The sequence below is a fragment of the Chaetodon trifascialis genome, chromosome 4 (assembly GCF_039877785.1).
Source record: "Chaetodon trifascialis isolate fChaTrf1 chromosome 4, fChaTrf1.hap1, whole genome shotgun sequence".
Lineage (NCBI taxonomy): Eukaryota > Metazoa > Chordata > Actinopteri > Chaetodontiformes > Chaetodontidae > Chaetodon > Chaetodon trifascialis.
The window spans coordinates 1,174,748-1,189,997 of NC_092059.1; the positions used below are offsets into that span (position 1 = coordinate 1,174,748).

General features: G+C 42.0%; 1 protein-coding gene across 1 annotated transcript in view; it reads left to right on the forward strand.

The window, feature by feature from the left end:
* The window catches only part of frem1b (Fras1 related extracellular matrix 1b), a 45,507-nt gene that overhangs the window by 12,361 nt on the left and 17,896 nt on the right, over nt 1–15,250 (forward strand). Inside the window, exons 16-17 of the mRNA XM_070960136.1 lie at nt 400–594; nt 4,153–4,341. Coding sequence (XP_070816237.1) covers nt 400–594; nt 4,153–4,341 — 384 coding nt within the window. The remainder of the gene's footprint in view (nt 1–399; nt 595–4,152; nt 4,342–15,250) is intronic.

Genomic DNA, 15,250 nt, shown 5'->3' on the forward strand with positions numbered 1-15,250 from the left:
AAAGTACAGTTTGCTTTTTTCTTCATGTGGATCTTTACGGGAAGGTGCGATTGTGTTTCTGCTCCCTGATCACAGTCCAGATGGTTTTCATGGTGCTGCAGGTTTCACGTAGTGCTGACTTCTGCTCCTTCTTGAAGGTTAGCGTGGGGTTTGCAGAGGTGGTCTTTGATTCATGTGAGGTGGCCAACCTGCTCCACGAACCAGGAAACCTGCTACTGTGTCATATAATGTGAGATGGTGCAGTCCGTATGTTGAGGACTGCGTTTGGAACTGAAGAAACTCTTTAAGTGACGTTACTTGTTAAAAACAGCTAACGACGGGACGTCACGGTCGTCGTAGGGACACGAAATGTTTTCTGGCTTGACAGAAATGAAACTTTGGCTTCATGTTGGCGTTCAGGGGGAGAGATCGGACCTGAGGCAGCGTTTGACACCGTCACCCTCATCATCTCTGACGGCGAGGCTGGAGGAACAGAGGGCTGCTGTCACGGAGACGCCCCGCCCCCACCCGTACCTCTCCATGGCACGCTTCCTGTGTACGACCTCAACATCACCATCCTTCCTGTCAACAACAAAGTCCCCGCCGTCACTCTGGGTAAGATGAGTCCTTCAGCTCTGCAGAAGCACTAAAAAAGGCCAAAGAAGGTTTGAAAGCCTTAAATCTGGTTTCTTGGCTGATATTGTGAAATGTTTCTGGGTGTGAGTGCAGGCTGTCTAAACTCACAGCGGTGACAGCGGAGATCGCTGAGCTGAGGAGAAACTGAGGTGTTACGGTATTTGGTCATACAGGTAGACAGGCGGACCGTGTAACCAATCATAGAGCTAGAATAAGCAGCTAAACTGTGATGAGGAGAGAGTGAGGAAGGTTGTCTGACAGCATTGTGTGATGCTCATGCTGTGATGTTGTGGAGGTAATTAACTCGTTCGGAGTAAAACTAGGCTCAGCAGCCAGCAGTGTGTGTGTGTTGGACTGGAGTCACGACAGGACTGACGCTTCAGATTTAATCTGCATCAGATGTTTTGGGTTGCTGTTTGGAAAGACTCTCATTGGTGGTGTTTGGTGTGGCCTCGGCCCTCAGGAGCCTGAAGTCGGCCTCAGTGCAGGCTCAGAACCACGACAGCAGTGCAGATGATCCAGATGAGGCCAGATGTCTCCGAACGTCGTCTGCTGCTTCTCGTCTTTCTTTCAGAGTGAAGGAATTAGAAAATTATTAGAAATTAGGAAAAACTCCTATGAAGGGATTTTCCAACATGCTTTTTGTCGTTGTGTGCAGGCTTCAGAGACGAGTGTCCATATTCATATTTAATTTAACCTGCTGATGTCATACATGGGAAAATAACTAGTTTTTTACTTAAATCCTTCAATTTTTAAACAGATTGACACATTTAATTATTAAAATGAAAAGTTTCCTTCCTGTTTTGTCTGGTGTGACCTTGAAACAGGCGTTAAACGTCTTTCTATGTGGCGTCAGAAGGTCTTTAAAGTCTTTCACGTGGTGACATTTTCATAGTTTTGGACATTTTCTCTGACACGAACTCACCAGCCAGAAAGACCTGAGCTGAAATAAGCACGAAATTTTCTTTAAGAAAAACATTTGAGAACATTTTCCAGCTGAGCCGCTGTGTGTGCACATGTGTGTGTGTGTGTGTGCACATGTGTGTGTGTGTGTGCGTGTGTATGTATGTGTGTGTCTTTCTCCTGCTGACTCCTCCTCATCCTCACCGCTGACAATCCTCTTAATGCAGCGGAGCAGCTCTGACCCCGACAACACGCCGTCACCTATCAGTCCAACACACACTCTGCACTGGGAGGGGTGGGGGGGGGACAAACACCATATTTATTCTCACACACACACACACACACACACACACACACACACCTCTCCTGGGGAGGGTGTTAGTTCTCGCTGGAGTCGAAGCCAAGAAGAGGGATTGGAGGAGCTCTGTGGTTATCAATGGAGACCAGTGACCACTGGGACTCACACTGGGATGACTGGGAGGTGGTGTGTGTGTGTGTGTGTGTGTGTGTGTGTGTGTGTGTGTGTGTGTGTGTGTGTGTGTGTGTGTGTGTGTGTGTGTGTGTGTGTGTGTGTGTGTGTGTTAAAGAGATAGAGAGAATCTCAGCCCTACTATAGAAAGAGAGACACTACAGTATACTGCGTGTTTACACACTGTAAAAAATATCAGTCTGGAATCATTTTGTTTGTTCTTCAGTAAAATCTTAAGTTTAATAATTGAATTTTTAGATGAGATTTGATGTGATTTATTTTGCATTGACCTGCATCAGCCTTGTTACAGACAGAAACAGGTGAAACATTCTCACTGCACATTTCTCAGATTTTCAGCGTTGATGAGATGAAATCACTCGTTCTTCATGCAGTTTTTCTATTTCAAAAAGGTTTCTTGATTCAAGAAGATAAAAGCATCATAGCAGCAAGAAATGCACTGAACTCTCCTTTGTTTCTTTTTGGAAAAGTGTGTGAAATGTGTGAAATTTATTTTCTGTGCAAAACATTTATCAGAAATCAGCTGTTTGAGTCAGTTTTACTTGTTTCTGTCCATCGGCCCGACTCGGCCAGGAAAGCTTGTCTGCAAACACAGAGAGGGACTTTTTACTGAAGAGACTGAGACTTTGGACGAAGGAGGATCGATCACAGCGACCAGCAACTGTTTCAGCCGTTCAGGTTGTGCTGAGCTTTAATGAGAGAGGTCCTTCAGACGTGATCACACCTCGTCTCCCTCCAACATCTTTTCTTCTGACCTTCTGTCACCTTCACCTGACTTTAACCACGGAGGCGGTGATGAGGACACGTGTGACAGTCATCTGTCGTGTTCTCACCTGCTGCTGATCAGATGCTTAGAAACAATAGAAACGACATATTGATAATAATATTTAATGTACAGCTTTGACTTAAATCTCAGACCAGAATCTTTTCACTCGTGTTGTGTTTCTTGCAGTGTGTGTGTGTGTGTGTGTGTGTGTGTGTGTGTGTGTGTGTGTGTGTGTGTGTGTGTGTGTGTGTGTGTGTTGTTCTCAGTGTGTCAGCCAGGCTAACGAGGTTGGCAATGATGTGTTTAAGTGAAATCTGTCTATTGTCTGCTGGTATTACATGTATACACACACAGCTGGGTGAGATTATCACTGTCCTGTGTGTGTGTGTGTGTGTGTGTGTGTGTGTGTGTGTGTTCCCCAGGAGACAGCAGACAATGAGTCTTTACTAAACAAAAGCAGAGAGAAGCGCATCCTCGGTCACAAAGGCGTTGTGTACTAGCCGCCTCGCTAGCCGGATTACCGCAGCGCGAGCAGCGGCAGCATAGCTCTCTAATCCTGCCAGCATATCTCAGCATTCATTCAACAGCAGCACCGCCCGGCTGTGCAGGGTTTGGGGTGGGGGGGTGGGGGGGTGCATGTGGTTTCTTGGTCTAATTAATTAGCAGTGAATAAAGACGCAGAGTAAGAGCATTAGCCGGCCAAACAAGAGGAATCCGGCTTTACCTTGTTTCTGCATTTAGAGGGACGCTAGTTTATCAGCCAGATCCAGGACTGTCCATCATTAACGCTCACACACACACACACACACACACACACACACACACACACACACACACACACACACACACACAGATTACAGCAGTAATCCACCCACATTCAGAGGTGACTGTTTGTTAATTAACAGCAGTGTGAACCAAGATGGCTGAGATGGATTCATTAACAGCTGACGGGAGGATGGATGGATGGATGGATGGATGGATGGATGGATGGATGGATGGATGGATGGATGGATGGATGGATGGATGGATGATGAATGGATGAACGAATGGATGGATGGATGGATGGATGGATGGATGGATGGATGGATGGATGGACGGATGGATGGATGGATGGATGGATGATGAATGGATGAACGAATGGATGGACGGATGGACAGATGGATGGATGGACGGATGGATGGATGGATGGATGGATGGATGGATGGATGATGAATGGATGGACGGATGGATGGACAGATGGACGGACGGATGGATGGATGGATGGATGGATGGATGGATGGATGGATGGATGGATGGATGGATGGAGTAGCATTTTCAATGCAGTACTTTTACGTAGTATTACTTTGTACTTTTGTATTTTTACCTTGTATGTCTCGGTCAGGCGAGACCATGCTGGTGGTGGATGAGGGCTCCTCGGCCTGTCTGTGCGGGGGGGTCCTGGGAGCCTCGGACCCTGACAGCCTCCCCGACCAGCTGACCTTTCACCTGGAGACGCCTCCTCTGCACGGCTTCCTGGAGAACACGCTGCCGACGCCGGGCTCCGAGAAGAGCAACGCGGGAGTCCGAGTCGGTGTGTGTGTGTGTGTGTGTGTGTGTGTGTGTTTGTCTTTATCACATGGTGGGGTCCAGCACCTGACAGCACAGTCACAGTGTGGGGTCCAAAATCTTTGTGGGGTCCAAAATCCTGGACCCCACAACGATAACAGCTAATTCAGTGAAAAGAAGGTCAAAATAATGCCCTGTAAAGTTTTCAGGCATGACCTCACAATGCACTTTTACCAACACAGTGTGCTTAAGTGTGCTTAGCAGAAGTAACTCAGTATCGGCCTCTAGTGGTCGGGGCCGGTAATGCACAAGCACACTTTTCACACACACTCGGCTTACTGAGCATGCTCAAGCAGCCAAATTACAATTAGTCATCCTCAAACCAGGAAATACACGTGCAAGGCTTGCTCATCTTATCCTGATGTTAATTTCCCTGGGGAAATTTCGAAAGGACCATGGGGGCTACTGCCGGAGTGTGTAAATTATGACAATGCTAAAAGCGGCTAATGCCAAGCTAACATTAGCATGTCAAATAGCATATTGAAAAGATCTCAAACACCATTAGAATGCATTTAAGAATCATTTTACTGTAGGTTAGCATGTTAGCATTAGCATGCTAATCATTAGCATATTAGCACAACAACCTGATATGAAAAGTCAAACCTGTATGCACCAACAAGTTCATAGGACCTCATGTTAGCATTAGCCGCTGTTAGCATTGTGGCTAATGCTAACAGAACAATATCACTCATTACATTACTACCATTTCAAACTCACCAGTAATAGTAAGATAAGATTAGTGGCTCGTTATCAAGCCACTGCAGAGCTTGATGACGAGTTGATCATTTGAATCAGCCACATAGCTGCAGCTGAAGCTACATATGTGTTTGTGAGTGTGGCAGAGGAGTGCTCAGAGAAGGACTGAGGCTCAGAGGTTGCCACAGCAACTTGAGGTGGTTGCCATTGACGATAGGGGCCCCCCAGTCAGATAGACAGGGGCAGACAGAAACGTGGAGGGAAAACAGCCATTTTCTGCCTCTGCACTAGTCTCACATTTGGGCTTATGCTGACTTAACCGTAACTCCTATCAAAACAAGAACATGAACAAGAACATAGATGTAGAAAGCATAAAAGGCTCTCCTACAACAAGCTAAAATAATACTGTTTTTACTTGAAATAAGGCAATAAGAGTTGCTAATGTTACCATCACTTAGGACTGAACAATGTGACAATGGTCTGTAGTTCTGACAATATTCTGATATGGAATGACTGAGCCTGCTTCTGTATTTTACTCAATCCAAATTAGCCACAGTACAACCAAATATATTTAAACACCACATTTAATGCCACCAACATAGCTTGAGGGCCTATGCTATTTATACAATATAAGCAACTACAATATATACCAGACACAGCTTATAAAACAATCAGATACTACACTGAATGGGTTTTTATTCAACATAGTTTCACCTTATTACAGGGTAATTTGCTGCTCATTAGAAGAAAACTGTACTGCAATCTAGGGTGAAGCCATATCACTGTTATTAGAATTATTAGTTATTAGAAGAACAATGCATCTTTATTTTCCATTCTTATACCCTTGTTAGTCTTTCTTAGAGGGTAATTTGCTACACTTTACACAACGCAATGGTACCAAGTTGGAGGTAATGCAGGAATAGCCTTAACTTAAAATACACAAGAGTGTCAGCCATGTCCATCCTCACCTGCTCTACAATGCTGTAGTACTGACTCATACACAACAAAGCCTTTAACTGACCTTTTCTAGCAAGATTAAGCTCATCAACTTAAATCTATTAACCAAAATAACAGTAACCTTAACCAGTGCTTTCCTCGGGTAATGTAGCTACTGCTACATACATTAATAAAGGATATTCAGTCAAAAGTAATGTAACCTCAGAGGGAGAGAGAGAGAGAGCATCATTTAGTTGGCAATTTGAGGGATGATGAGGGGGGATGCCATCCCACTTGTTAACAAAATTACCACAATGCCTCCCCCTTGTAACCTGCCATCTCACCTCTCCGTCCCCTAGTAGTGGGCAGAGTGCAGGGGCAGAGGGGTTGTTTAGTTGAACATGTCAGTCTAGTCTGCTGACTCATCCTTTATCTGACTGAGTTTTGTGCAAGTTAGAATCTATGACCCTGACCATGGCTCTGGAAGATCAGTAGCCTACCTGTGCTGTGTATTGATAAATCCATGGCCCTGTAGTAGTAGACGGATTTGTGATTGCGCCCTTTTCTCTCAGTTCGGCCGTTCTGTTCATCTCGGATCTATAATATTCTCTAAATTAGCCTATGTACTATAAATACTTAAGTCTATACTATATTGTAGTCTATATAGTCTATCCTAGTGTCACCTTCATCCTGAAAATGACAAATAGCAACATGTATTTGCAGAAGAGTGAGAGGATCATTTACACACTGCTTCCTGTAGTATTCCTATAATATTGCTATAATATAGTGTTTGTTCTGCAATACACCAACAGGCCAAGCCACCTCTGTAACAAAATCCCACTGGACCATCCCCCCTGTTAAAAACTAACAAATCAACACCCCTCTTATGGTCAGCTTATAAATACAAAATAGCTTCCAATATTTTCTGTCATTTGATTAATTTTTTAATTAACCCTTATTATTTTTTACTATGGACATGTTTTTTGAAAACATTACCTAATACTGCAACATTGACTGTGGTGCCAAAGTGTGTTGCTAAATTAGCAAACTTAGATTTAGGATTTACAGTCAGTAGGTTGATAACTTCCTGTTAAGCTGCCATGTACATTGTTCTCACCTCTTCCTTGCCTGGGAGCTCCAGTTGCCAAAGTGTTGCTGAGTCTGATATAGTAAAGACTGCCGCAATCCTCCAGTTTGGCCGAGTGTAATGTTAGCCACTTGGCCCGCTGAAGCGACTTGGGAGTTGTGAGGCCTGAAAAGTTCTCTCATCTCACTTTCCACTGCGCTGCGAGTAATGTTAGGTGCAGATGAGCCTGTTCTCTGGCACTCAATGGACAAGGACAAAGATGTGACAGTCTCAGGGGAAGATAAAATATTTCTTAAAACCCCAATGGCCTGCTGCAGCCTCATCTCTCCTGTCCATGCTGATCTGACCTGAACATGACCCTGGTCTAACTTCTCAGTCAATCAAAGTGCGATAAAATGACCTGCCTTCCATTTCCACTGTACTTCCTTTTCTATTATACTCTGTCCCTCACACATACATACATCTTCTTCTTATATACATATATTATTCAAAATATTAAATATACATTGGCCACATGTGCATGAGAGCAAAATGTATGAATTTGTGAGTGAAAATATCTAAATATGAGTGTTATGGACAAGGGTTCGAACTGGAGCCACACAAACCACCAGGAAACAGAGAGAGTTCTTAATTAATTCAATATTAAGATTGAATTGAATTATTTTTTCTTAACATAATGATGATGATGATGATGATGATGATTGCCATGGTTCTAAATGAAGAAACATGTTATAGTAAATGGTGAAACAACATGAATTCAGCTTTCAAAATGTATGAATGTGTCGGTGAAAATATATGAATATGAGAGTAAAATATATGGAGTGAGTGAAAATATATGAATATGAGAGTAAAATGTATGAATGTGTGAGTAAAAATATATAAATCCATCCATCCATTTTTTATGCCGCTTATCTCTTTTGGGGTCGCGGGGTAAAAATATATAAATATGAAAATAAAAATGTGTTGGTGTAAGAATGAAAATAAATTAATGTGAGAGTAAAAATATGTGTCTGTGAAAGGACAGTACGTGAGAGGGCCTGAATGAATTATGGCTTGCACGGCCCCTCATAAGATTGCGTTGGCGGACGGCGGAGTCCTACAGACGACAGCATTACCACCCTTACAGGATGTGCTCACTATACAAAACAAGTGCTCCTTGACCCGACTCACGTGAGGAGCTAACGTGGAGAGAAGCAATTTACGTGGGCGTGTTGGTGTGTGCGGATGGCTGGGACAAGTGTCTGTGAAAAGGTAAGTTGTGCTACGTGAACATTAAGATACGAGTGAATTACCACAGTTATCATTTCTTGCTAGTAACAGAGGTGGTTACGTTTTCAAACAGTTAGTAAGCCAACTGGAGGGACAGCTACGTTATGCTACCGAGGTCAAGCTAGCTGGCTAATTGGCTAGCTGGCTAATTGGCTAACAGTGTGGTCGCTGCTGGCACGTGTCAGGTTAAAACGGTGGTTAGTATGGTCAGTTTCATCATTGCTTCAATTAATAAAACACTAAACAAGTGTGTGATTAATGTAACTCAAGGAGGGATTCATTCTGATTTGACATGAAATTAATGGTGAAAGTGTGGCTTGACAACGAGACAGGCCAGCTTATTTTTGACGGCCCTGCGGCTGATTTATTAATAAAGAGGTCCTTCAATAAACTAATGCATTTGTCCATAATGACAAAAAAAATGTCAACTTCCCAAAAACTGCTGTAAAAACATATTCATATTTTCTTCCACTTTAGATGATTCAATATTTTTCAACTACTTCGGCCTGAAATATACATATCAAATATTAATTATATTTTGGGGATTTTAACCCTTTAGATGCCAGTATCCACTGTTTTTTTATAGAAAAAAAAAACAAAGCTAAAATGATTTCCAGATAATACATTTCAAGAATTATTTGATTATTATCATTATTATTCTTAGGCCCTGAGATGGGTCAATGATTGGCAGCAACATTAATTTTGACTCCACTCTCTTCGAGTGGAAGAGAGATTGTTGACGGTGCATATTGGCATGAATGTGAACATTATTTTAAGTTTTGCCTGGTTCAGGATAGCATTGCACTCTCGGGTAAAGGTTACTCTATACCACAGGTCTCAAACTCATTCCACAAAGGGCCGAGTGGCTGAAGGTTTTCTTCAACCAAGCAGCAGCACACCAGACTTGACTCATTTCATGAGCTGATCTCAGTCTTCAGACAGCTGATTGGTCAGACTGCATCCTCTTGATTGGTTGGAGGAAAAACCTGCAGCCACACGGCCCTTTGTGGAATGAGTTTGAGATGCCTGCTCTATACAATGTAGTAAAAGGTTTATTTACCTTAACTTCACCTCTCTCACACACTTGTCGGTGTCTTGTAGTTGTGGAGTACACACCAAGGGAATAGTATTGTACAGCTGCAATGCTAAATCGGTCAATCGATAATTATCGATAATTAAATGATTATTAAATTAGAAAAAAAACAACTGACACTTTATGGACCAAGCAACTAATCAGTTAATTGAGAAAATAATCAACATCGATTAATTGATGATGAAAATAATTGTTAGTTGCAGCCCTATAATATTGTACACATGCAGTTACATTACTGTCACTTTTCTCTCCATGAACTACTTATTATCTTTTGTTCTGTCTGTAGTCATTGTAGTTGAGTTGAAATGATGTTAAACTTATTCTTCAGGTTGGACAGTTGACTGCCAGTGCCTCCTCTGAGGCTGAACTCTCCACATCTGCCGAACAGGCCCCTCAGGGATCTCCTTGCTCCAAAATGCAGGTACTGATTTTTGTCTGAATTGTTTTACATGTCTTTAAGTTGCTCTTACTTTAGTTTTTAAGCTGTTTCTCTATGAATAATTGTTGAAGTGTGTGCACTTGAAGGTACATTTTGGCTGTGTTAAGGTCAGTGTAAGCACATGCTGGTTTTGGTCTTTTAATGTAGTTCAGTCTCTCGCAGACACACTTGTCAGGTCTCATGTAGTTGTGGGGTCCAGTCTTTGGGCTTTTAGAAACACCTCTCGCACACACACTTGTCAGGTCTCATGTAGTTGTGGGGTCCACGCCAAGTGAATAATATTGTGCATATTTAATTACATTCATTTCATTTTTGTGTCCATAAACTTAAAAAACTCCATGTATGACACATGTCCTTGAATCTGAGGTCAGTTTGCCTTCTACTAGTCAAAGCAGCAGTTGGTCACAGGTCAGTTTATCCTGCCAGACTTCACCTTTACTTGTTCTTGAGTGAGGAGGTTCCAGTTAGGGGACATATTTATGACAGAAATCAGAGCCAACTTGAAAGTTTCAAAAGTAAGAATGATTATGAGTCAGATACAGGAAACATTTCAACATTTTGTCTTTTGTATCTGTCTGTAGTCATTGTAGTTGAGTTGAAATGGTGTTAAACTTATTCTTCAGGTTGGACAGTTGACTGCCAGTGCCTCCTCTGAGGCTGAACTCTCCACATCTGCCGAAGAGGCCCCTCAGGGATCTCCATGCTCCCAGATGCAGGTACTGATTTTTGTCTGAATTGTGTTACATGTCTTTAAGTTGCTCTTACTTTAGTTTTTAAGCTGTTTCTCTATGAATAATTGTTGAAGTGTGTGCACTTGAAGGTACATTTTGGCTGTGTTAAGGTCAGTGTAAGCACATGCTGGTTTTGGTCTTTTAATGTAGTTCAGTCTCTCGCAGACACACTTGTCAGGTCTCTTGTAGTTGTGGGGTCCAGTCTTTGGGCTTTTAGACACACCTCGCACACACACTTGTCAGGTCTCATGTAGTTGTGGGGTCCACGCCAAGTGAATAATATTGTGCATATTTAATTACATTCATTTCATTTTTGTGTCTATAAACTTAAAAAACTCCATGTATGACACATGTCCTTGAATCTGAGGTCAGTTTGCCTTTTATTAGTCAAAGCAGCAGTTGGTCACAGGTCAGTTTATCCTGCCAGACTTCACCTTTACTTGTTCTTGAGTGAGGAGGTTCCAGTTAGGGGACATATTTATGACAGAAATCAGAGCCAACTTGAAAGTTTCAAAAGTAAGAATGATTATGAGTCAGATACAGGAAACATTTCAACATTTTGTCTTTTGTATCTGCCTGTAGTCATTGTAGTTGAGTTGAAATGATGTTAAACTTATTCTTCAGGTTGGACAGTTGACTGCCAGTGCCTCCTCTGAGGCTGAACTCTCCACATCTGCCGAACAAGCCCCTCAGGGATCTCCATGCTCCCAGATGCAGGTACAGATTTTTGTCTGAATTGTTTTACATGTCTTTTGGTTGTTCTTACTTTAGTTTTTAAGCTTTTAATTGTTGAAGTGTTTGCACTTGAAGGTACATTTTGGCTGTGTTAAGGTCAGTGTAAGCACATGCTGGTTTTGGTCATTTAATGTAGTTCAGTCTCTCGCAGACACACTTGTCAGGTCTCATGTAGTTGTGGGGTCCAGTCTTTGGGCTTTTAGAAACACCTCTCGCACACACACTTGTCAGGTCTCATGTAGTTGTGGGGTCCACGCCAAGTGAATAATATTGTGCATATTTAATTACATTCATTTCATTTTTGTGTCCATAAACTTAAAAAACTCCATGTATGACACATGTCCTTGAATCTGAGGTCAGTTTGCCTTCTACTAGTCAAAGCAGCAGTTGGTCACAGGTCAGTTTATCCTGCCAGACTTCACCTTTACTTGTTCTTGAGTGAGGAGGTTCCAGTTAGGGGACATATTTATGACAGAAATCAGAGCCAACTTGAAAGTTTCAAAAGTAAGAATGATTATGAGTCAGATACAGGAAACATTTCAACATTTTGTCTTTTGTATCTGTCTGTAGTCATTGTAGTTGAGTTGAAATGGTGTTAAACTTATTCTTCAGGTTGGACAGTTGACTGCCAGTGCCTCCTCTGAGGCTGAACTCTCCACATCTGCCGAACAAGCCCCTCAGGGATCTCCATGCTCCCAGATGCAGGTACAGATTTTTGTCTGAATTGTTTTACATGTCTTTTGGTTGTTCTTACTTTAGTTTTTAAGCTTTTAATTGTTGAAGTGTTTGCACTTGAAGGTACATTTTGGCTGTGTTAAGGTCAGTGTAAGCACATGCTGGTTTTGGTCATTTAATGTAGTTCAGTCTCTCGCAGACACACTTGTCAGGTCTCATGTAGTTGTGGGGTCCAGTCTTTGGGCTTTTAGAAACACCTCTCGCACACACACTTGTCAGGTCTCATGTAGTTGTGGGGTCCACGCCAAGTGAATAATATTGTGCATATTTAATTACATTCATTTCATTTTTGTGTCCATAAACTTAAAAAACTCCATGTATGACACATGTCCTTGAATCTGAGGTCAGTTTGCCTTCTACTAGTCAAAGCAGCAGTTGGTCACAGGTCAGTTTATCCTGCCAGACTTCACCTTTACTTGTTCTTGAGTGAGGAGGTTCCAGTTAGGGGACATATTTATGACAGAAATCAGAGCCAACTTGAAAGTTTCAAAAGTAAGAATGATTATGAGTCAGATACAGGAAACATTTCAACATTTTGTCTTTTGTATCTGTCTGTAGTCATTGTAGTTGAGTTGAAATGGTGTTAAACTTATTCTTCAGGTTGGACAGTTGACTGCCAGTGCCTCCTCTGAGGCTGAACTCTCCACATCTGCCGAAGAGGCCCCTCAGGGATCTCCATGCTCCCAGATGCAGGTACTGATTTTTGTCTGAATTGTGTTACATGTCTTTAAGTTGCTCTTACTTTAGTTTTTAAGCTGTTTCTCTATGAATAATTGTTGAAGTGTTTGCACTTGAAGGTACATTTTGGCTGTGTTAAGGTCAGTGTAAGCACATGCTGGTTTTGGTCTTTTAATGTAGTTCAGTCTCTCGCAGACACACTTGTCAGGTCTCTTGTAGTTGTGGGGTCCAGTCTTTGGGCTTTTAGACACACCTCTCACACACACTTGTCAGGTCTCATGTAGTTGTGGGGTCCACGCCAAGTGAATAATATTGTGCATATTTAATTACATTCATTTCATTTTTGTGTCCATAAACTTAAAAAACTCCATGTATGACACATGTCCTTGAATCTGAGGTCAGTTTGCCTTTTATTAGTCAAAGCAGCAGTTGGTCACAGGTCAGTTTATCCTGCCAGACTTCACCTTTACTTGTTCTTGAGTGAGGAGGTTCCAGTTAGGGGACGTATTTATGACAGAAATCAGAGCCAACTTGAAAGTATCAAAAGTAAGAATGATTATGAGTCAGATACAGGAAACATTTCAACATTTTGTCTTTTGTATCTGTCTGTAGTCATTGTAGTTGAGTTGAAATGATGTTAAACTTATTCTTCAGGTTGGACAGTTGACTGCCAGTGCCTCCTCTGAGGCTGAACTCTCCACATCTGCCGAACAAGCCCCTCAGGGATCTCCATGCTCCCAGATGCAGGTACAGATTTTTGTCTGAATTGTTTTACATGTCCTTTGGTTGTTATTACTTTAGTTTTTAAGCTTTTAATTGTTGAAGTGTGTGCACTTGAAGGTACATTTTGGCTGTGTTAAGGTCAGTGTAAGCACATGCTGGTTTTGGTCTTTTAATGTAGTTCAGTCTCTCGCAGACACACTTGTCAGGTCTCTTGTAGTTGTGGGGTCCAGTCTTTGGGCTTTTAGACACACCTCTCACACACACTTGTCAGGTCTCATGTAGTTGTGGGGTCCACGCCAAGTGAATAATATTGTGCATATTTAATTACATTCATTTCATTTTTGTGTCTATAAACTTAAAAAACTCCATGTATGACACATGTCCTTGAATCTGAGGTCAGTTTGCCTTCTACTAGTCAAAGCAGCAGTTGGTCACAGGTCAGTTTATCCTGCCAGACTTCACCTTTACTTGTTCTTGAGTGAGGAGGTTCCAGTTAGGGGACATATTTATGACAGAAATCAGAGCCAACTTGAAAGTTTCAAAAGTAAGAATGATTATGAGTCAGATACAGGAAACATTTCAACATTTTGTCTTTTGTATCTGCCTGTAGTCATTGTAGTTGAGTTGAAATGATGTTAAACTTATTCTTCAGGTTGGACAGTTGACTGCCAGTGCCTCCTCTGAGGCTGAACTCTCCACATCTGCCGAACAGGCCCCCCAGGGATCTCCATGCTCCCAGATGCAGGTACAGATTTTTGTCTGAATTGTTTTACATGTCTTTAAGTTGCTCTTACTTTAGTTTTTAAGCTGTTTCTCTATGAATAATTGTTGAAGTGTTTGCACTTGAAGGTACATTTTGGCTGTGTTAAGGTCAGTGTAAGCACATGCTGGTTTTGGTCATTTAATGTAGTTCAGTCTCTCGCAGACACACTTGTCAGGTCTCATGTAGTTGTGGGGTCCAGTCTTTGGGCTTTTAGAAACACCTCTCGCACACACACTTGTCAGGTCTCATGTAGTTGTGGGGTCCAGTCTTTGTGCTTTTAGAAACACCTCTCGCACACACACTTGTCAGGTCTCATGTAGTTGTGGGGTCCACGCCAAGTGAATAATATTGTGCATATTTAATTACATTCATTTCATTTTTGTGTCTATAAACTTAAAAAACTCCATGTATGACACATGTCCTTGAATCTGAGGTCAGTTTGCCTTTTATTAGTCAAAGCAGCAGTTGGTCACAGGTCAGTTTATCCTGCCAGACTTCACCTTTACTTGTTCTTGAGTGAGGAGGTTCCAGTTAGGGGACATATTTATGACAGAAATCAGAGCCAACTTGAAAGTATCAAAAGTAAGAATGATTATGAGTCAGATACAGGAAACATTTCAACATTTTGTCTTTTGTATCTGTCTGTAGTCATTGTAGTTGAGTTGAAATGATGTTAAACTTATTCTTCAGGTTGGACAGTTGACTGCCAGTGCCTCCTCTGAGGCTGAACTCTCCACATCTGCCGAACAAGCCCCTCAGGGATCTCCATGCTCCCAGATGCAGGTACAGATTTTTGTCTGAATTGTTTTACATGTCCTTTGGTTGTTATTACTTTAGTTTTTAAGCTTTTAATTGTTGAAGTGTTTGCACTTGAAGGTACATTTTGGCTGTGTTAAGGTCAGTGTAAGCACATGCTGGTTTTGGTCTTTTAATGTAGTTCAGTCTCTCGCAGACACACTTGTCAGGTCTCTTGTAGTTGTGGGGTCCAG